This window comes from Heterodontus francisci, chromosome 21 (assembly GCF_036365525.1).
Source record: "Heterodontus francisci isolate sHetFra1 chromosome 21, sHetFra1.hap1, whole genome shotgun sequence".
NCBI classification, from domain to species: domain Eukaryota; kingdom Metazoa; phylum Chordata; class Chondrichthyes; order Heterodontiformes; family Heterodontidae; genus Heterodontus; species Heterodontus francisci.
Window position 1 is genome coordinate 9,557,267 of NC_090391.1, and position 25,081 is coordinate 9,582,347.

Genomic DNA, 25,081 nt, shown 5'->3' on the forward strand with positions numbered 1-25,081 from the left:
GCCCAGGATACTGATCACCATGCCGAGCTGGTACAGTGTGAATATATTTGTCAACCAGCCCAGGACACTGATCACCATGCTGAGCTGGTACAGCGTGAATATGGGTCAACAAATTCAGGATACTGATCACCATGCTGAGCTGGGACGGTGTGAATAAGGATCAAGCAGCCCAGGATACAGAACACCATGCTGAGCTGGTACAGTGTGAATATAGGTCAACCAGCTCAGGATACTGATCGCAATAACGAGCTGGTGCAGTCCGAATATGAGACAACAAGCCCAGGATACTAACCACCATGCTGAGCTGGCAAAGTTTGAATATGGGTCAGCCAGCCCAGGATACTGATCACAATGCTGAGCTGGTACAGTGTGAATATGGGACAGCCAGCCCAGGGTACTGATCACCATGCCGAGCTGATACAGTGTGAATATGGGTCAAACAGCCCAGGATACTGATCACCATGCTGAGCTGTTACAGTGTGAATCTGGGTCAGCCAGCCCAGGATACTGATCAAAATGCTGAGCTGGTACAGAGTGAATATGGGACAGCCAGCCCAGGGTACTGATCACCATGCCGAGCTGATACATTGTGAATATGGGACAGCCAGCCCAGGGTACTGTTCACCATGCCGAGCTGATACAGTGTGAATATGGGTCAACCAGCCCAGGATGCTGATCACCATGCTGAGCTGGTACAGTGTCAATATGGGTCAACAAACTCAGAATACTGATCACCATGCCGAGCTGGTACAGTGTGAATATATTTGTCAACCAGCCCAGGACACTGATCACCATGCTGAGCTGGTACAGCGTGAATATGGGTCAACAAATTCAGGATACTGATCACCATGCTGAGCTGGGACGGTGTGAATAAGGATCAAGCAGCCCAGGATACAGAACACCATGCTGAGCTGGTACAGTGTGAATATAGGTCAACCAGCTCAGGATACTGATCGCAATAACGAGCTGGTGCAGTCCGAATATGAGACAACAAGCCCAGGATACTAACCACCATGCTGAGCTGGCAAAGTTTGAATATGGGTCAGCCAGCCCAGGATACTGATCACAATGCTGAGCTGGTACAGTGTGAATATGGGACAGCCAGCCCAGGGTACTGATCACCATGCCGAGCTGATACAGTGTGAATATTGGTCAACCAGCCCAGGATACTGATCACCATGCCGAGCTGGTACAGAGTGAATATTGGTCAACCAGCCCAGGATACTGATCAAAATGCTGAGCTGGTACAGAGTGAATATGGGACAGCCAGCCCAGGGTACTGATCACCATGCCGAGCTGATACATTGTGAATATGGGACAGCCAGCCCAGGGTACTGTTCACCATGCCGAGCTGATACAGTGTGAATATGGGTCAAACAGCCCAGGATACTGATCACCATGCTGAGCTGTTACAGTGTGAATATGGGTCAGCCAGCCCAGGATACTGACCACAATGCTGAGCTGGTACAGTGTGAATATGGGACAGCCAGCCCAGGATACTGATCACCATGCTGAGCTGTTACAGTGTGAATATGGGTCAGCCAGCCCAGGATACTGATCAGCATGCTGAGCTGGTACAGTGTGAATATGGGTCAGCCAGACCAGGATACTGATCACCATGCTGAGCTGGTACAGCGTGAATATGGGTCAACCAGCCAAGGATACTGATCGCCATGCTGAGCTGGTACAGTGTGAATATTGGTCAACCAGCCCAGGATGCTGATCGCCATACCGAGCTGGTACAGAGTGAATATTGGTCAACCAGCCCAGGATACTGATCACCATGCCGAGCTGGTACAGAGTGAATATTGGTCAACCAGCCCAGGATACTGATAACCATGCTGAGCTGGTACAGTGTGAATATTGGTCAACCAGTCCAGGATACTGATAGACTCGCCGAGCTGGTACAGAGTGAATATTGGTCAACCAGCCCAGGATACTGATCACCATGCCGAGCTGGCACAGTGTGAATATTGGTCAACCAGCCGAGGATACTTATCACCGTGCCGAGCTGATACAGAGTGAATATGGGTCAACCAGCTCAGGACACTGATCAACATGCTGAGCTGGTACAGTGTGAAAATGGGTCAAACAGCCCAGGATACCGATTACCTTGCCGAGCTGGTACAGTGTGAATATGGGGAAAACAGTCAACGATAATGATCACCATGCTGAGCTGGTACAGGGTGAATATGGGTCAAGCAGCCCAGGATACCGATCAACATGCCGAGCTGGTACAGTGTGAATGTGGGTCAACAAGCCGAGGATACCGATCACCTTACCGAGCTGTTACAATGTGAATATGGGAAAAACAGTCAACGATAATGACCACCATGCTGAGCTTGTACAGTGTGAATATTGTTCATACTGCCCAGGATACAGATCACCACGCCGAGCTGGGACAGTGTGAATATGGGTCAACCAGCCCAGGATAATGATCGCTATGCCGAGCTGGTACAGTGTGAATATGGGTCAACCAGCCCAGGATAATGATCGCAATGCCGAGCTTGTCCAGTGTGAATATGGGTCAACCAGACCAGGACACTGATCACCATGCTGAGCTGGTACAGCGTGAATATGGTCAACCAGCCCAGGATACTGATCGCCATGCTGAGCTGGTACAGTGTGAATATTGGTCAACCAGCCCAGGATACTGATCGCCATACCGAGATGGTACAGAGTGAATATTGGTCAACCAGCCCAGGATACTGATCACCATGCCGAGCTGGTACAGAGTGAATATTGGGCAACCAGCCCAGGATACTGATAACCATGCTGAGCTGGTACAGAGTGAATATTGGTCAACCAGTCCAGGATACTGATAGACTCGCTGAACTGGTGCAGAATGAATATTGGTCAACCAGCCCAGGATACTGATCACCATGCCGAGCTGGCACAGTGTGAATATTGGTCAACCAGCCGAGGATACTTATCACCGTGCCGAGCTGATACAGAGTGAATATGGGTCAACCAGCCCAGGACACTGATCAACATGCTGAGCTTGTACAGTGTGAAAATGGGTCAAACAGCCCAGGATACCGATTACCTTGCCGAGCTGGTACAGTGTGAATATGGGTCAACCAGCTCAGGACACTGATCACCATGCCGAGCTGGTACAGTGTGAATATGATTCAAATAGCCCAGGATACTGATCACCATGCCGAGCTGGTGCAGTGTGTATGTGGGTCAAACAGCACAGGATGCTGATCACCATGCTGAGCTGGTACAGTATGAAAATGGGTCAAACAGCCCAGGATACTGTTCACCATGCGGAGCTGGAACAGTGTCAATATGTGTCAACCAGCCCAGGATAATGATCGCAATGCCGAGCTTGTCCAGTGTGAATATGGGTCAACCAGACCAGGATACTGATCACCATGGCGAGCTGGCACAGTGTGAATATTGGTCAACCTGCCGAGGATACTTATCACCGTGCCGAGCTGATACAGAGTGAATATGGGTCAACCAGCTCAGGACACTGATCAACATGCTGAGCTTGTACAGTGTGAACATGGGTCAAACAGCCCAGGATACCGATTCCCTTGCCGAGCTGGTACAGTGTGAATATGGGGAAAACAGTCAACGATAATGATCACCATGCTGAGCTGGTACAGGGTTAATATGGGTCAAGCAGCCCAGGATACCGATCACCATGCCGAGCTGGTACAGTGTGAATGTGGGTCAACCCGCCGAGGATACCGATCACCTTACCGAGCTGTTACAATGTGAATATGGGAAAAACAGTCAACGATAATGACCACCATGCTGAGCTTGTACAGTGTGAATATTGTTCATACTGCCCAGGATACAGATCACCACGTCGAGCTGGTACAGTGTGAATATGGGTCAACCAGCCGAGGATAGTGATCAACATGCCGAGCTTGTACTGTGTGAATGTGGGTCAAACAGCCCAGGATACAGATCACCATGCCGAGCTGGAACAGTGTGAATATGCGTCAACCAGCCCACATAATGATCGCTATGCCGAGCTGGTACAGTGTGAATATGGGTCAACCAGCCCAGGATACTGATCACCATGCTGAGCTGGTACAGTGTGAATGTGGGTCACACAGCCCTGGATAATGATTACCATGCCGAGCTGGTGCAGCGTCTACATGGGAAAAAAGTTAAAAGATACTGATCACCATGCTGAGCTGGTACAGTGGGAATACGGGTCAAACAGCCCAGGATACTGATCACCATGCTGAGCTGGTACTGTGTGAATATGAGTCAACTTGCCCAGGATTCTGATCCCCTTGCCGAGCTGGTAAAGTGCGAATATCATTCAACCAGCCCAGGATACTGATCACCATGCCGAGCTGGTACAGTGTGAATATGGGCCAACCAGCCCAGGATACTGATTACCATGCCGAGCTGGTACAGTGTGAATTTGGGTCAAACAGCGCAGTGTACTGATCACCATGCCCAGCTGCTGCAGTGTAAATATGCGTCAACCAGTCTAGGATACTGGTCACCATGCCGAGATGGTACAGTGGGAATATGGGTCAAACAGCCCAGGATACTGATCCACTTGCCGAGCTGGTACAGTGCGAATATCATTCAACAAGCACTGGATACAGATCACCATGCCGAGCTGGTACAGTGTGAATATAGGCCAACAAGCCCAGGATACTGATTACCATGCCGAGCTGGTACAGTGTGAATATTGGTCAAACAGCCCTGATCCTGATCACCATGCCGAGCTGGTACAGTGTGAATATGATTCAAATAGCCCAGGATACTGATCACCATGCCGAGCTGGTGCAGTGTGTATGTGGGTCAAACAGCACAGGATGCTGATCACCATGCTGAGCTGGTACAGTATGAAAATGGGTCAAACAGCCCACGATACTGTTCATCATGCGGAGCTGGAACAGTGTCAATATGTGTCAACCAGCCCAGGATAATGATCGCAATGCCGAGCTTGTACAGTGTGAATATGGGCCAACCAGACCAGGATACTGATCACCATGGCGAGTTCGTACAGTGTGAACATGGGTCAACAAGCCGAGGGTAGTGATCAACATGCCGAGCTTGTACAGTATGAATATGAGTCGAATAGCCCTGGATGCTGATCACCATGCTGTGCTGTTACAGTGTGAATATGGGTCAAACAGCCCAGGGTACTGATCACCTTGCCGAACTGGTACGGTGTGAATATGGGTCAACCAGCTCAGGATACTGATCGCCATGCGAGCTGGTATAGTGTGAATATTGGTCAACCAGCTCAGGATGCTGATCACCATGCCGAGCTAGTACAGTGTGAATATTGGTCAACCAGTCCAGGATGCTGATCGCCATGCCGAGCTAGTACAGAGTGAATATGGGTCAACCAGCTCAGGAAACTAATCGCCATGCTGAGGTGGTGCAGTGTGAATATGGGTCAAAGAGCCCATGATACTAATCGTCATTCTGAGCTGCCACAGTGTGAATATGGGTCAACCAGCCCAGGATACTGATCACCATGCTGAGCTGGTACAGTGTCAATATGGGTCAACAAACTCAGGATACTGATCACCATGCCGAGCTGGTACATTGTGAATATGTGTCAACCAGCCCAGGACACTGATCACCATGCTGAGCTGGTACAGCGTGAATATGGGTCAACAAATTCAGGATACTGATCACCATGCTGAGCTGGCACGGTGTGAATAAGGATCAAGCAGCCCAGGATACTGAACACCATGCTGAGCTGGTACAGTGTGAATATATGTCAACCAGCTCAGGATACTGAACGCCATAACGAGCTGGTGCAGTCCGAATATGAGACAATAAGCCCAGGATACTGACCACCATGCTGAGCTGGCAAAGTGTGAATATGGGTCAGCCAGCCCAGGATACTGATCACAATGCTGAGCTGGTACAGTGTGAATATTGGTCAGCCAGCCGAGGATACTGATCACCATGCTGAGCTGTTACAGTGTGAATTTGGGTAGCCAGCCCAGGATACTGATCACCATGCTGAGCTGTTACAGTGTGAATATGGGTCAGCCAGCCCAGGATACTGATCACAATGCCGAGCTGATACAGTGTGAATATGGGTCAAACAGCCCAGGATACTGATCACCATGCTGAGCTGTTACAGTGTGAATATGGGTCAGCCAGCCCAGGATACTGATCACCATGCTGAGCTGGTACAGTGTGAATATGTGTCAGCCAGCCCAGGATACTGATCAGCATGCCGAGCTGGTACAGTGTGAATAAGCGTCAGCCAGCCCAGGATACTGATCGCCATGCTGAGCTGGTACAGTGTGAATGTGGGTCAACAAGCCGAGGGTAGTGATCAACATGCCGAGCTTGTACAGTATGAATATGAGTCGAATAGCCCTGGATGCTGATCACCATGCTGTGCTGTTACAGTGTGAATATGGGTCAAACAGCCCAGGGTACTGATCACCTTGCCGAACTGGTACGGTGTGAATATGGGTCAACCAGCTCAGGATACTGATCGCCATGCTGAGCTGGTACAGTGTGAATATGTGTCAGCCAGCCAAGGATACTGATCAGCATGCCGAGCTGGTACAGTGTGAATAAGCGTCAGCCAGCCCAGGATACTGATCGCCATGCTGAGCTGGTACAGTGTGAATGTGGGTCAACAAGCCGAGGGTAGTGATCAACATGCCGAGCTTGTACAGTATGAATATGAGTCGAATAGCCCTGGATGCTGATCACCATGCTGTGCTGTTACAGTGTGAATATGGGTCAAACAGCCCAGGGTACTGATCACCTTGCCGAACTGGTACGGTGTGAATATGGGTCAACCAGCTCAGGATACTGATCGCCATGCGAGCTGGTACAGTGTGAATATTGGTCAACCAGCTCAGGATGCTGATCACCATGCCGAGCTAGTACAGTGTGAATATTGGTCAACCAGTCCAGGATGCTGATCGCCATGCCGAGCTAGTACAGAGTGAATATGGGTAAACCAGCTCAGGAAACTAATCGCCATGCCAAGCTGGTGCAGTCCGAATATGAGACAACCAGCCCAGGATACTAACCGCCATGCTGAGCTGGTGCAGTGTGAATATGGTTCAAAGAGCCCATGATACTAATCGTCATTCTGAGCTGCCACAGTGTGAATATGGGTCAACCAGCCCAGGATACTGATCACCATGCTGAGCTGGTACAGTGTCAATATGGGTCAACAAACTCAGGATACTGATCACCATGCTGAGCTGGTACAGTGTGAATATTAGATTAGATTAGATTAGATATACAGCACTGAAACAGGCCCTTCGGCCCACCGAGTCTGTGCCGACCATCAACCACCCATTTATACTCATCCTACACTAATCCATTATTCCTACCAAACATACCCACCTGTCCCCTGTATTTCCCGACCACCTACCTATACTAGTGACAATTTATAATGGCCAATTTACCGACCAACCTGCAAGTCTTTTGGCTTGTGGGACGAAATCGGAGCACCCGGAGAAAACCCACGCAGACACAGGGAGAACTTGCAAACTCCACACAGGCAGGACCCAGAATTGAACCCAGGTCCCTGGAGCTGTGAGGCTGCGGTGCTAACCACTGCGCCACTGTGTCAACCAGCCCAGGATACTGATCACCATGCCGAGCTGGTACAGAGTGAATATTGGGCAACCAGCCCAGGATACTGATAACCATGCTGAGCTGGTACAGAGTGAATATTGGTCAACCAGTCCAGGATACTGATAGACTCGCTGAGCTGGTGCAGAATGAATATTGGTCAACCAGCCCAGGATACTGATCACCATGCCGAGCTGGCACAGTGTGAATATTGGTCAACCAGCCGAGGATACTTATCACCGTGCCGAGCTGATACAGAGTGAATATGGGTCAACCAGCCCAGGACACTGATCAACATGCTGAGCTTGTACAGTGTGAAAATGGGTCAAACAGCCCAGGATACCGATTACCTTGCCGAGCTGGTACAGTGTGAATATGGGGAAAACAGTCAACGATAATGGTCACCATGCTGAGCTGGTACAGGGTTAATATGGGTCAAGCAGCCCAGGATACCGATCACCATGCCGAGCTGGTACAGTGTGAATGTGGGTCAACCCGCCGAGGATACCGATCACCTTACCGAGCTGTTACAATGTGAATATGGGAAAAATAGTCAACGATAATGACCACCATGCTGAGCTTGTACAGTGTGAATATTGTTCATACTGCCCAGGATACAGATCACCACGGCGAGCTGGTACAGTGTGAATATGGGTCAACCAGCCGAGGATAGTGATCAACATGCCGAGCTTGTACTGTGTGAATGTGGGTCAAACAGCCCAGGATACTAATCACCATGCCGAGCTGGTACAGTGTGAATTTGGGTCAAACAGCGCAGTGTACTGATCACCATGCCCAGCTGCTGCAGTGTAAATATGCGTCAACCAGTCTAGGATACTGGTCACCATGCCGAGATGGTACAGTGGGAATATGGGTCAAACAGCCCAGGATACTGATCCACTTGCCGAGCTGGTACAGTGCGAATATCATTCAACAAGCACTGGATACAGATCACCATGCCGAGCTGGTACAGTGTGAATATAGGCCAACCAGCCCAGGATACTAATCACCATGCCGAGCTGGTACAGTGTGAATATCGGTCAAACAGCCCTGATCCTGATCACCATGCCGAGCTGGTACATTGTGAATATGATTCAAATAGCCCAGGATACTGATCACCATGCCGAGCTGGTGCAGTGTGTATGTGGGTCAAACAGCACAGGATGCTGATCACCATGCTGAGCTGGTACAGTATGAAAATGGGTCAAACAGCCCAGGATACTGTTCATCATGCGGAGCTGGAACAGTGTCAATATGTGTCAACCAGCCCAGGATAATGATCGCAATGCCAAGCTTGTACAGTGTGAATATGGGTCAACCAGACCAGGATACTGATCACCATGGCGAGTTCGTACAGTGTGAACATGGGTCAACAAGCCGAGGGTAGTGATCAACATGCCGAGCTTGTACAGTATGAATATGAGTCGAATAGCCCTGGATGCTGATCACCATGCTGTGCTGTTACAGTGTGAATATGGGTCAAACAGCCCAGGGTACTGATCACCTTGCCGAACTGGTACGGTGTGAATATGGGTCAACCAGCTCAGGATACTGATCGCCATGCGAGCTGGTACAGTGTGAATATTGGTCAACCAGCTCAGGATGCTGATCACCATGCCGAGCTAGTACAGTGTGAATATTGGTCAACCAGTCCAGGATGCTGATCGCCATGCCGAGCTAGTACAGAGTGAATATGGGTCAACCAGCTCAGGAAAATAATCGCCATGCCAAGCTGGTGCAGTCCGAATATGAGACAACCAGCCCAGGATACTAACCGCCATGCTGAGCTGGTGCAGTGTGAATATGGGTCAAAGAGCCCATGATACTAATCGTCATTCTGAGCTGCCACAGTGTGAATATGGGTCAACCAGCCCAGGATACTGATCACCATGCTGAGCTGGTACAGTGTCAATATGGGTCAACAAACTCAGGATACTGATCACCATGCCGAGCTGGTACATTGTGAATATGTGTCAACCAGCCCAGGATACTGATCACCATGCCGAGCTGGTACAGAGTGAATATTGGTCAACCAGCCCAGGATACTGATAACCATGCTGAGCTGGTACAGAGTGAATATTGGTCAACCAGTCCAGGATACTGATAGACTCGCTGAGCTGGTGCAGAATGAATATTGGTCAACCAGCCCAGGATACTGATCACCATGCCGAGCTGGCACAGTGTGAATATTGGTCAACCAGCCGAGGATACTTATCACCGTGCCGAGCTGATACAGAGTGAATATGGGTCAACCAGCCCAGGACACTGATCAACATGCTGAGCTTGTACAGTGTGAAAATGGGTCAAACAGCCCAGGATACCGATTACCTTGCCGAGCTGGTACAGTGTGAATATGGGGAAAACAGTCAACGATAATGATCACCATGCTGAGCTGGTACAGGGTTAATATGGGTCAAGCAGCCCAGGATACCGATCACCATGCCGAGCTGGTACAGTGTGAATGTGGGTCAACCCGCCGAGGATACCGATCACCTTACCGAGCTGTTACAATGTGAATATGGGAAAAACAGTCAACGATAATGACCCCCATGCTGAGCTTGGACAGTGTGAATATTGTTCATACTGCCCAGGATACAGATCACCACGTCGAGCTGGTACAGTGTGAATATGGGTCAACCAGCCGAGGATAGTGATCAACATGCCGAGCTTGTACTGTGTGAATGTGGGTCAAACAGCCCAGGATACAGATCACCATGCCGAGCTGGAACAGTGTGAATATGCGTCAACCAGCCCAGGATAATGATCGCTATGCCGAGCTGGTACAGTGTGAATATGGGTCAACCAGCCCAGGATACTGATCACCATGCTGAGCTGGTACAGTGTGAATGTGGGTCACACAGCCCTGGATAATGATCACCATGCCGAGCTGTTACAGTGTGAATATGGGTCAGCCAGCCAAGGATACTGATCACCATGCTGAGCTGGTACAGTGTGAATATGTGTCAGCCAGCCCAGGATACTGATCAGCATGCCGAGCTGGTACAGTGTGAATAAGCGTCAGCCAGCCCAGGATACTGATCGCCATGCTGAGCTGGTACAGTGTGAATGTGGGTCACACAGCCGAGGAATGCAGATCACCATGCCGAGCAGGAACAGTGTGAATATGCGTCAACCAGCCCTGCATAATGATCACAATGCCGAACTGCTGCTGCGTCTCCATGGGAAAAAAGTTCAATGTTGCTGATCACCATGCTGAGATGGTGCAGTGTGAATATGAGTCAGCCAGCCCAGGATACCTGTCTCCATGCTGAGCTGGTACAGTGTGAATATGGGTCAGCCAGCCCAAGATACTGATCAGCATGCCGAGCTGGTACAGTGTGAATATGCGTCAGCCAGCCCAGGAGACTGATCGCCATGCTGAGCTGGTACAGTGTGAATATTGGTCAACCAGCCCAGGATGCTGATCGCTGTGCCGATCTGGCACAGTGTGGAGATGGGTCAACCAGCTCAGGATACTGATCACCATGCTGAGCTGGTGCAGTGTGAATATGTGTCAAACAGCCCAGGATACTGATCACCATGCTGAGCAGATACAGTGTGAATATGTGTCAAGCAGCCCAGGAAACCGATCACCATGCCGAGCTGGTGCACTGTGAATATTGGTCAACCAGCCCAGGATGCTGATCGACATGCCGAGCTGGTACAGAGTGAATATTGGTCAACAAGCCCAGGATACTGATCACCATGCCGAGCTGGTACAGAGTGAATATTGGTCAACCAGCCCAGGATACTGATAACCATGCTGAGCTGGTACAGAGTGATTATCGGTCAACCAGCCCAGGATACTGATCACCATGCCGAGCTTGTACAGTGTGAATGTGGGTCCCACAGCCCAGGATGCAGATCACCATGCCGAGCTGGAACAGTGTGAATCTGCGTCAACCAGCCCTGGATAATGATCGACATGCCGAACTGGTACACTGAGATTCTGGGTCAAACAACCCAGATACTGATGACCATGCTGAGCTGGTACAGTGTGAATATGGGTCAAACAACCCAGGATACTGATGACCGAGCCGAGCTGGCACCGTGTGAGTTTGGGTCAACCGGTCCAGGATACGGATCACCATGCCAAGGGGTGCAGTGTGAATCTGGGTTAATCAGCCCAGGATACTGATCAACTTGCTGAGCTTGCAGACTGTGAATATTGGTCAAACAGCCATGATACTGATCACCATGCGGAGCTGGTACAGTATGAATATGGGTCAACCAGCCGAGGATAGTGATAAACATGCCGAGCTTGTACAATGTGAATGTGGGTCAAACAGTCCAGGCTACAGATCACCTTGCCGAGCTGGAACAGTGTGAATAAGCGTCAACCAGCCCAGGATACTGATCACCATGACGATTTGGTACAATGCGAAAATGGGTCAAGCAGCCCAAGATACGGACCTCCATACCGAGCTGGGACAGTGTGAATATGGGACAACCAGACTAGGATAATGATCACCATGCCGTACTGCTGGAGTGAGAAGATGAGTCAAATCGTCCAGGATACTGATCACTATGCCGAGCTGTAACAGTGTGAATATGATTCAAATAGCCCAGGATACTGATCACCATGCCGAGCTGGTTCAGTGTGAATATGGGTCAACCAGCCCAGTATGCCGATCACCTTGCCGAGCTGGTACAGTGTGAATATGCGGAAAACAGTCAACGATAATGATCACCATGCTGAGCTGGTACAGGGTGAATATGGGTCAAGCAGCCCAGGATACCGTTCACCATGCCGAGCTGGTACAGTGTGAATGTGGGTCAACCAGCCGAGGATACCGATCACCTTACCGAGCTGCTACAGTGTGAATATGGGAAAAACAGTCAACGATAATGATCACCATGCCGAGCTGGTACAGGGTTAATATGGGTCAAGCAGCCCAGGATACCGATCACCATGCCGAGCTGGTACAGTGTGAATGTGGGTCAACCCGCCGAGGATACCGATCACCTTACCGAGCTGTTACAATGTGAATATGGGAAAAACAGTCAACGATAATGACCACCATGCTGAGCTTGTACAGTGTGAATATTGTTCATACTGCCCAGGATACAGATCACCACGTCGAGCTGGTACAGTGTGAATATGGGTCAAACAGCCGAGGATAGTGATAAACATGCCGAGCTTGTACAATGTGAATGTGGGTCAAACAGTCCAGGCTACAGATCACCTTGCCGAGCTGGAACAGTGTGAATAAGCGTCAACCAGCCCAGGATAATGATCGCAATGCCGAGCTGGTACAGTGTGAATATGGGTCAACCAGCCCAGGATACTAATCAACATGCCGAGTCGGTAAATTGTGAATATGGGTCAAACAGCGCAGTATACTGATAACCGTGCCGAGCTGGTACAGTGTGAATATGGGTCAACCAGCCCAGGATACCGATCACCCTGCCGAGCTGGTACAGTGTGAATATGGGTCAAACAACCCAGGATACTGATGACCGAGCCGAGCTGGTACCGTGTGAGTATGGGTGAACCGGTCCAGGATGCGGATCACCATGCCAAGGGGTGCTGTGTGAATATGGGTTAACCAGCTCAGGATACTGATCAACTTGCTGAGCTTGCACACTGTGAATATTGGTCAAACAGCCATGATACTGATCACCATGCGGAGCTGGTACAGTATGAATATGGGTCAACCAGCGGAGGATACTGATCACCATGACGATCTGGTACAATGCGAATATGGGTCGAGCAGCCCAAGATACGGACCTCCATACCGTGCTGGGACAGTGTGAATATGGGACAACCAGACCAGGATACTGATCACCATGCCGTACTGCTGGAGTGAGAAGATGAGTCAAATCGTCCAGGATACTGATCACTATGCCGAGCTGTTACAGTGTGAATATGATTCAAATAGCCCAGGATACTGATCACCATGCCGAGCTGGTTCAGTGTGAATATGTGTCAACCAGCCCAGTATACCGATCACCTTGCCGAGCTGGTACTGTGTGAATATGCGGAAAACAGTCAACGATAATGCTCACCATGCTGAGCTGGTACAGGGTGAATATGGCTCAAGCAGCCCAGGATACCGATCACCATGCCGAGCTGGTACAGTGTGAATGTGGGTCAACCAGCCGAGGATACCGATCACCTTACCGAGCTGCTACAGTGTGAATATGGGAAAAACAGTCAACGATAATGATCAACATGCCGAGCTTGTACAATGTGAATGTGGGTCAAACAGCCCAGGATGCAGATCACCATGCCGAGCTGGAACAGTGTGAATATGCGTCAACCAGCCCAGGATAATGATCGCAATGCCGAGCTGGTACAAAGTGAATATGGGTCAACCTGACAAGGATACTGATCACCATGCTGAGCTGGTACAGTGTGAATATGGGTCAACCAGCCCAGGATACTGATCGCCATGCCGAGCTGGTACAGCGTGAATGTGGGTCACACAGCCCAGGAATGCAGATCACCATGCCGAGCTGGAACAGTGTGAATATGGGTCAAACAGCCCAGGATACTGATCGCCATGCCGAGCTGGTACTGTGTGAATATGAGTCAACTTGCTCAGGATACTGATCGCCATGCCGAGCAGGAACAGTGTGAATATGCGTCAACCAGCCCTGCATATTGATCACAATGCCGAACTGGTGCTGCGTCTACATGGGAAAAAAGTTCAAAGTTACTGATCACCATGCTGAGCTGGTACTGTGTGAATATGAGTCAACTTGCTCAGGATACTGATCCCCATGCCGAGCTGGTACTGTGTGAATATGGTTCAAACAGTCCAGGATACTGATCACCTTGCTGAGCTGGTACAGTGTGAATATCATTCAACCAGCCCATGATACTGATCACCATGCTGAGCTGGCACAGTGTGAATATGAGTCAACTTGCCCAGGATACTAATCACCATGCCGAGCTGGTGCAGTGTGAATATGGGTCAAACAGCCCTGATCCTGATCACCATGTCGAGCTGGTACAGTGTGAATATGATTCAAATAGCCCAGGATACTGATCACCATGCCGAGCTGGTGCAGTGTGAAAATGGGTCAAACAGCCCAGGATACTGTTCACCATGCGGAGCTGGAACAGTGTCAATATGGGTCAACCAGCCCAGGATAATGATCGCAATGCCGAGCTGGTACAGTGTGAATATGGTCAACCAGACCAGGATACTGATCACCATGCCGAGCTTGTACAGTGTGAAGGTGGGTCACACAGCCCAGGATGCAGATCACCGTGCCGAGCTGGAACAGTGTGAATATGCGTCAAACAGCCCTGTATTCTGATCACCATGCTGAGCTGGTATGATGTGAATATGAGTCGAATAGCCCAGGATGCTGATCACCACGCTGAGCTGGTGCAGTGTGAATATGGGTCAAACAGCCCAGGATACTGATCCCCTTGCCGAGCTGGTACAGTGTGAATATCATTAAACCAGCCCAGGATACTAATCACCATGCCGAGCTGGTGCAGTGTGAATATGGGTCAATCAGCCCAGGATACTAATCACCATGCCGAGTTGGTGCAGTGTGAATTTGGGTCAAACAGCGCAGTATACTGATGACCGAGCCGAGCTGGTACCGTGTGAGTATGGGTCAACCGGTCCAGGATACGGATCACCATGCCAAGGGGTGCAGTGTGAATATGGGTCAACCAGCCGAGGATACTGATCACCATGACGAACTGGTACAATGCGATTATGGGTCAAGCAGCCCAAGATACGGACCTCCATACCGAGCTGGGACAGTGTGAATATGGGTCAACCAGCCCAGGATACTGATAAACTTTCCGAGCTTGTATAGTGTGAATATTGGTCAAACAGCCATGATCCTGATCACCATACAGAGCTGGTACAATGTGAATAATGGTCAAACAACCCAGGATACTGATCACCATGCCGAGCTGGTACTGTGGGAATATGGGTCAACCAGCCGAGGATACTGATCACCATGACGATCTGATACAATGCGAATATGGGTCAAGCAGCCCAAGATATGGACTTCCATGCCGAGCTGGGACAGTGTGAATATGGGACAACCAGACCCGGATACTGATCACCATGCCGAACTGCTGGAGTGAGAAGATGAGTCAAATAGGCCAGGATACGGATCTCCATGCCGAGCTGGTACAGTGTGAATCTTTGTCAAGCACCCCAGGATGCTGATCACCATGCTGAGCTGGTACAGTGTGAATTTGATTCAAATAGCCCAGGATACTGATCACCATGCCGAGCTGGTACAGTGTGATTCTGTGTCAAGCAGCCCAGGATGCTGATCACCATGCTGAGCTGGTACAGTGTGAAAATGGGTCAAACAGCCCAGGATGCTGCTCACCATGCCGAGCTGGTGCAGTGTGAATGTGGGTCACACAGCCCAGGAATGCAGATCACCATGCCGAGCTGGAACAGTGTGAATATGCGTCAACCAGCCCTGGATAATGATCTCCATGCCGAGCTGGTGCAGCGTCTACATGGGACAAAAGTTCAAAGATACTGATCACCATGCTGAGCTGGTACTGTGTGATTATGAGTCAACTTGCCCAGGATACTGAGCCCCATGCCTAGCTGGCACCGTGTGAATATGGGTCAACCAGCCCAGGATACTGATCACCTTGCCGAGCTGGTACAGTGTGAATATCATTCAACCAGCCCAGGATACTGATGAACATGCCGAGCTGGTACAGTGTGAATATGAGTCAACCAGCCCAGGATACTAATCACCATGCCGAGCTGGTACAGTGTGAATATGGGTCAACCAGCCCAGGATACTGATCACCTTGCCGAGCTGGTACAGTGTGAATATCATTCAACCAGCCCAGGATACTGATCAACATGCCGAGCTGGTACAGTCTGAATATGAGTCAACCAGCCCAGGATACTGATCACCATGCCCAGCTGGTGCAGTGTGAATATGCGTCAACCAGTCTCGGATACTGGTCACCATGCCAAGCAGGTACAGAGTGAATATGGGTCAACCAGCCCAGGATACCGATCATCATGCCGAGCTGGTACAGTGTGAATATGGGTCAAACAACCCAGGATACTGATGACCATGCCGAGCTGCTACAGTGTGAATATGATTCAAATAGCCCAGGATACTGATCACCATGCCGAGCTGGGACAGTGTGATTCTGTGTCAAGCAGCCCAGGATGCTGATCATCATGCCGAACTGGTACAGTCAAAATATGGGTGAAGCAGCACAGTATACTGATCACCATGCCGAGCTGGTACAGTGTGAAAATGGGTCATTCAGCCCAGGATACCGATCACCTTGCCGAGCTGGTACAGTGTGAATGAAGGGACAACCAGCCCAGGATACCGATCACCTTGCCGAGCTGGTACAGTGTGAATATGGGTCAAGCAGCCCAGGATACCGATCGCCATGCCGAGCAGATACAGTGTGAATATGGGTCAACCAGCCCAGGATACTGATCACCATGCCCAGCTGGTGCAGTGTGAATATGCGTCAACCAGTCTAGGATACTGGTCACCATGCCAAGCAGGTACAGAGTGAATATGGGTCAACCAGCCCAGGATACCGATCATCATGCCGAGCTGGTACAGTGTGAATATGGGGAAAACAGTCAACGAAAATGATCACCATGATGATCTGGTACAGGGTGAATAATGGTCAAGCAGCCCAGCATACCGATCACCATGCCGAGCTGGTACAGTGTGAATATGGGTCAACCAGCCCAGGATACCGATCACCTTGCCGAGCTGATACAGTGTGAATATGGGTCAACCAGCGCAGGATACTGATCGCCATGCCGAGCTGGTGCAGTGTGAATATGGGTCAACCAGCGCAGGATACTGATCGCCATGCCGAGCTTGTACAGTGTGAATGTGGGGCAACCAGCGCAGGATACTGATCGCCATGCCGAGCTGGTGCAGTGTGAATGTGGGTCAACCAGCGCAGGATACTGATCGCCATGCCGAGCTGGTGCAGTGTGAATGTGGGTCACACAGCCCAGGAATGCAGATCACCATGCCGAGCTGGAACAGTGTGAATATGCGTCAACCAGCCCTGCATAATGATCACAATGCAGAGCTGGTGCTGCGTCTGCATGGGAAAAAAGTTCAAAAATACTGATCACCATGCTGAGCTGGTACAGTGTGAATATGGGTCAAACAACCCAGGATACTGATCATCATGCTGGGCTGGTACTGTGTGAATATGAGTCAACTTGCCCAGGATACTGATCCCCATGCCTAGCTGGTACAGTGTGAATATGGGTCAAACAGCGCAGGATACTGATATCCATGCCCAGCTGGTGCATTGTGAATATGCATCAAACAGTCAACGATAATGATCACCATGCCGCGGGTTTAAGTGTGAATATGGGTCGAACAACCCAGGATACTGATGGCCATGCCGAGCTGGTACCGTGTGAATATGGGTCAACCAGTCCAGGATACTGATCACCATGCCGAGGGGTGCAGTGTGAATATGGGTCAACCAGCCCAGGATACTGATAAACTTTCCGAGCTTGTTTCGTGTGAATATTGGTCAAACAGCCATGAACCTGATCACCATCCCGAGCTGGTACAGTGTGAATATCGGTCAAACAACCCAGGATACTGATCACCCTGCCGAGCTGGTACAGTGTGAATATGGGTCAACCAGCCGAGGATACTGATCACCATGACGATCTGATTCAGTGCGAATATGGGTCAAGCAGCCCAAGATTCGGACCTCCATGCCGAGCTGGCACAGTGTGAATATGGGTCAACCAGACCAGGATACCAATCACCTTGCCGAGCTGGTACAGTGTGAATATGGGTCAAGCAGCCCAGGATACCGATCACCATGCCGAGCTGGTACAGTGTGAATATGGGTCAACCAGCCCAGGATACCGATCAGCTTGCCGAGCTGGTACAGTGTGAATATGGGGAAAACAGTCAACGATAATGATCACCATGTTGAGCTGGTACAGGGTGAATATGGGTCAAGCAGCCCAGGATACCGATCACCATGCCGAGCTGGTACAGTGTGAATATGGGTCAATCAGCCCAGGATACCGATCACCTTGCCGAGCTGTTACAGTGTGAATATGGGAAATACAGTCAACGATAATGATCACCATGCTGAGCTTGTACAGTGTGAATATTGGTCAACCGGCCCAGGATACTGATCAACATGCCGAGCTTGTACTGTGTGAATGTGGGTCAAACAGCCCAGGATACAGATCACAATGCCGAGCTGGAACAGTGTGAATATGCGTCAACCAGCCCAGGATAATGATCGCCATGCCGAGCTGGTACAGTGTGAATTGGGTCAAACAACCCAGGATACTGATGACCATGCCGAGCTGGTACCGTGTGAATATTGGTCAACCAGTCCAGGATACTGATCACCATGCCGAGTGGTACAGTGTGAATATGGGTAAACCAGCCCAGGATACTGATCAACTTGCCGAGCTTGTACAGTGTGAATGTGGGTTAGATAGCCCAGGATACTGATCACCATGCCGAGCTTGTACAGTGTGAATGTGGGGCAACCAGCCTGGGATATTGATCACCATGACGATCTGGTGCAGTGCGAATATGGGTCAAGCAGCGCAAGATACGGACCTCCATGCCGAGCTGGGACAGTGTGAATATGGGTCAAACAGCCCAGGAGACTGGTCACCATGCCGCACTGGTACAGTGTGAATATGGGTCAAACAGCCCAGGATACTGATCAACATGCCGAGCTGGTAGATTGTGAATATGGGTCAAACAGCCCAGGATACTGATCAACATGCCGAGCTGGTACATTGTGAATATGGGTCAAACAGCCCAGGGTACTGATCACAATGCCGAGCTTGTGCAGTGTGAATATTGGTCAACCAGCACAGGATACCATGGATGGCGGTAGCTTAGTAATATTATCATTTTGCTAGTATCCGAGAGACCCAGGGTATTTCTCTGGAGTTATGGATTCGAATCAGGAGGTGGAATTTGAATGTAATTAATAAATTTGGAATTAAAAGCTAATGATGGCCATGAAATCATTGTCGACTGTTGTAAAAACCGATTTGGTTCACTTATGTCCTTTGGGGAAATTTGCTGTCCTTAACTGGTCTGCCCGACATGTGACTCCAGACCCACAGCAATGTGGTTAACTCTTACATGCCCTCTAAAGTGGCCTAGCAAGCCACTCAGTTGTACCTAACCGCTACGAAGTCAATGAAAAGGAATGTCCTCCTTACTAAAATCTGGGGGCTTGTGCCAATGTTGGGAGAGCTGTCCCATTGACTAGTCAAGCAACAGCCTGACATCGTCATACTCACGGAATCATACCTGACAGACAATGTCCCAGACAATGCCATCACCATCCCTCGGTATGTCCTGCCCCACCGGCAGGAGTGACCCACCAGAGTGGCGAAATAGTGGTATACAGTAGGGAGGGAGTTCCCCTGGGAGTCCTCAACATTAACTCCGGACCCCATGAAGTCTCATGGCATCAGGTCAAACATGGGCAAGTGGACCTCCTGTTGATTACTACCTATCGCCCTCCCTCAGCTGATGACTCTGTACTCCACAATGTTAAACACCACTTGGAGGAAGCACTGAGGGTGGCAAGGGCACAAAATGTACTCTGGGTGGGGACTTCAATGCCCATCACCAAGAGTGGCTCGGTAGCACCACTACTGACCAAGCTGGCCGAGTACCAAAGGACATAGCTGCTAGACTGGGTCTGCGGCAGGTGGTGGGGGAACCAACAAGAGGGAAATACATACTTGACCTCGTCCTCACCAATCTGCCTGCTGCAGATGCTTCTGTCCATGACTGTACTGGTAGGAGTGACCACCGTACAGTCCTTGTGGAGACGAAGTCCCGCCTTCACATTCAGGATACCGTCCATCGTGTTGTGTGGCAGTATCACCGTGCGAAATGGGATATATTTCGAACAGATCTGGTAATGCAAAACTGGGCATCTATGTACCGTTGTGGGCCATCAGCAGCAGCAGAATTGCACTCAACCACAATCGGTAACCTCATGGCCCGGCATATTCCCCACTCTACCATCACCATCAAGCCAGGAGATCAACCCTGGTTCAATGAAGAGAGCAGGAGGGCATGCCAGGAGCAGCACCAGACATACCTCAAAATGAGGTGTCAACCTGGTGAAGCTGCAACACAGAACTATCTGCGTGTCAAACTGCGTAAGCAGCATGCGATAGAAAGAGCTAAGCGATCCCACAACCAACGGATCAGATTGAAACTTTGCAGTCCTACCACATCCAGTCGTGAATGTTGGTGGACAATTAAACAACTAACTGGAGGAGGTGGCTCCACAAATATCCCCATCCTCAATGATGGGGGAGCCCAGCACATCAGTACGAAAAATACGACTGAAGCATTTGCAACAATCTTCAGCCACAAGTGCCGAGTTGATGATCCACCTCGGCCCGCTCCTGAAGTCCCCAGCATCACAGATGCCAAACTTGAGCCAATTTGATTCACTCTGCGTGATATCAAGAAACGACTGAAGGCACTGGATCCTGCAAAGCTATGGCCCCTGACAATATTCAGGCAATAGTACTGAAGACCTGAGCTCCAGAACTTGCAGCGCCCCTAGCCAAGCTGTTCCAGTCCAGCCGCAACACTTGCATCTATCCTACAATGTGCAAAATTGCCTAGGTATGTCCTGTACACAAAAAGCAGGACAAGTCCAGCTCGGCCAATTACCGCCCCATCAGCCTACTCTCAATCATCAGTCAAGTGATGGAAGGTGTCATCAACAGTGCCATCAAGCGGCACTTGCTTCACAATAACCTGCTCAGTGACGCTCAGTTTGGGTTCCGCGAGGGCCACTCAGCTCCTGACCTCATCACAGCCTTGGTTCAAACATGGACTAAAGAGCAGAACTCAAGAGGTGAGGGAAGAGTGATTGCCCTTGACATGAAGACAGCATATGACCGAGTATGGCATCAAGGAACTCGAGCAAAACTGAGGTCAATGGGAATCAAGGGCAAAACCCTCCGCTGGCTGGAGTCATACCTAGCACAAACGAAGATGGTTGTGGTTGTTGGAGGTCAATCATCTGAGCTCCAGGGCATCACTGCAAGAGTTCCTCAGGTTCGTGTCCTGGGCCCAACCATCTTCAGCTGCTTCATCAATGACCTTCCTTCAAACATAAGGTCAGAAGTGGGGATGTTTGCTGATGATTGCACAATGTTCAGCACCATTTGTGACTCCTGAGGTACTGAACCAGTCCGTGTAGAAATGCAGCAAGACCTGGACAATATCCAGGCTTGCACTGATAAGTGGCAAATAACATTCACGCCACACAAGTGCCAGGCAATGACCATCTCCAACAAGAGAGAATCTAACCATCTCCCCTTGACATTCAACGGCATTACCATCGCTGAATCCGCCACTATCAACATCCTAGGGGCTACCATCGACCAGCAACTGGAGTAGCCATATAAATACCGTGGCTGCATAAGCAGGTCACAGGCTTGGAGAGGTTTGAGTTTATTAAGGAAATTGAGCACAGATTTGTAAAAGGGAGATCATGCTTGACGTATCTAATTGTATCTTTGGTAAAGAAACTGAGAAAGTTGATGAAAGGAATGCTGTGGATGTTGTCTATATGGATTTGAAGAAAATGTTTGATAAAGTGCCAGATACAAAGCTGGTGAATAAAATTTAGGCTCAGAGAATAGGAGGGTCAGTGTCCAATAGGAGTAAACAAATAGCTTAATGACAGTAAACAGTTTTTGTGGTAAAAAGTTGTTGATTTCAGACTGGAGGATGGTAGAGAGTGGTGTTCCCTAAAGGGCATGACTAGGACCACTGCTTTTAGTTTGCTGTATACAAATGACTTGGTGTTAAATATACAGTGGAATTTCAACATTTGCTGATGACAAACTTGGAGGAGGGACAAACAGTGAGGATGATATGATTTGCCTGCAACAGGACATAGATATACCAGCAGAATAGGCAGAAAGGTGCAGATGGATTTTGATAAAACAAGTATGATGTGATGCAATTTTGCAGAAGGGATAGGGTGAGGCAATATAGCCTTAATGGCACCGTTCTAAAGAGTGTGTAGGAACAGAGGGAGCTGGGGTTCCATGTGCATTTGAATGTGAAAGGAAATACAGACAGATTGGGCTTCATAAATTGAGAAATAGAATGCAAAAGTAGGGAAGTTTTATAATGCAATGATATAGAGCTCTGGTTAGGCCCCAATTGGAGTTCTGTGCCTAGTTCTTGTCACCACAATTTAGGAATGATGTGAGAGTCCTTGAGAGGGAGCAGAGGAGATTCTAGGGATGGGGGCTTTTAGTTACAATGCTAGTTTGGAAAAACTGGTGTGCTTCTCACTGGTGCAAAGGAGATTGGGGGGCAATTTGATGATAACAGGCATAGATAAGGTAGACAAGGAGAAATTGTTCCCATTAACTAATGGTACAAGGGCCAGGGGACACAGGTGGAAGGTTTCAGGCGAGAGATGCAGAGGGAATGTGAAGAAGAACTATTTTTATGCAGTGGGTCGTAATGGTCGCTGCCCATAAGGGTGGTGGAAGGAAAGATAAATCAATTATTTCAAAAGGAAACTGGATGGGCACTTGAAGGAAATGTACTTGCAGGGCTATGGGGATTGTAAAGGGAGTGAACAACACACCATCCTGACTTGGAACTATATCGCCGTTCCATCACTGGCGCTAGGTCAAAATCCTGGAACTCCCTTCCTACCAGCACTGTGGGTGTACCTACCCTACATGGATAGCAGTAGTTCAAGAAGGCAATGGCAATTAGGGATGGGCAATAAATGCTGGCCTGGCCAGCGTCGCCCACAACCCATGAATGAATAAAAAAAGTTGGACTGACTCGACTGCTCTGCACAGTGACAGCATGCATAGTGGCCTCCTTCTATGTCATAAATCTATGACTCCAGCATTGGAGCAAAATGTTAGCAGTGTGTACAGTCTCCAAGATGAACTGCAGCAACTCACCAAGCCTCCATCATGAGCACCTTCCAAACCCGCAACCTCTACCAGCTGGAAGGGCAAAGGGAGCAGATACATAGGAACACCACCACCAGCAAGTTCCCCTCCAAGCAGCACACCAACCTGACTTGGAATTATATTGCCATTCCTTCACTGTCGCTGAGTAAAAAACGTTCAGGAAAGCAGATCACCTCTACCTTCTCAACGGCATTTAGGGATGGACAATAATTCCTGGCCTACCTAACGATGCCCACGTCCATGAACAAAGAGAAATGTCTACAGCCACTGGGGTAGCAGTGTGCAGCAGCATTAGGCAAGTCAGGGTGGAAAATGTCCAGGAAATGGTCGTAGACAGGATTGGGGATGGAGAGGATACAGTATTGGAACTTAGCTCAGGGTCAAAGCAATCAGCGAGGAAGTGAACACTCTGTTTCAGCCTCATGTATTGGCAGATTCGTTGGATAGAGAACAGAGTTTGTGTTGGATACTGAAAACAATGGCTTCAATCTCCCCAATACTTCAATAACAAGGGCGGTAATGCATTGAATTGTGCCTTACACACGTAATAGCTGAATAGAGTGACTTAGCAGTGTGACAACAGCAGAAAAGATGCAACAGTAAATTAAAACAATAGTAATACAATTAGCAATGGTCCTTAGAGCTAATATGTGGAGACAGATATTTACCAGGAATGACAACAGTATCAAGGTGGACAGAGTAAACGATAAGATCAGTAATGCAGTTAAACATGGTTTATTGAACTAAAAGGTACAGAGAGAGAGAGAGAGAGAGAGACTTACCAGGGACACCAACAATAGCGAGAAAGGGATAGTAAATGCATTGAATCATCTTCAATGCATCGGAGATCCGCCACTCTAATGGTATCCAATCATCGTCTGCAGTAAGACTGTCAAACCAATAAGATAAACTCTTGTCCATTGTTGTAACATTCCAATCTATTGTTCTCAGATTCTGTTCCATTTTTGTAACATTACAACTTATTGCTCTCAGATTCTGATCTTTCTTCTCCTTCTCTCTGGACCCACTGATCCATTAGTGCCAGGGATGAAGCTCCAACTGACACTTTGGGATAGCACATTGAAAGGAGCCCTTTATTAATAGAAGATGGAAACCCTCCAGTGACACAATTAGGGTCCATAGAGACGGACATTTGTTATAGTCACTGAACAAACAGGTTCAGTTAACTCCTTTCAATCCAACGCTGTTGGTACCATGATAACGAATAACATTTACGCTTTCCAGGTGGGATGTATGAGGGTTGCTGATGGAAAGAATGGTGGAAATAGCAGAGGAAATGGCCAGCATCTTGCAATGCTCCTAGGATATTGCAGTGATGATAAATTACTACAGATTGCCCAATGTGACACCCTGTTGAAAACCAGAGAAATGGATAAACTCTGGAATTCCAGTTCTAGCCGTCTAACATCAATGTAAATTTGGGGAAACTATGACAGTCTATAAGCTGGGACAAATCATTTTAGCCTTGAAAAACAGGAGTTTATAAATGACAAGCATCCTGGATATGTTAATGCCAATCATGTCTGAGAAACTTGATCGAGTTCTTCAATGACGTCAAAGAG

General features: G+C 49.1%; 1 protein-coding gene across 1 annotated transcript in view; it reads right to left on the reverse strand.

Annotated features, from left to right (window-relative positions):
* Positions 1-24,461, reverse strand: part of LOC137381045 (probable G-protein coupled receptor 139) — a 62,956-nt gene extending 38,495 nt beyond the window's left edge. Inside the window, exon 1 of the mRNA XM_068053438.1 lies at positions 24,281-24,461. Coding sequence (XP_067909539.1) covers positions 24,281-24,461 — 181 coding nt within the window. The remainder of the gene's footprint in view (positions 1-24,280) is intronic.
* Between the last annotated feature and the right edge of the window lie 620 nt (positions 24,462-25,081).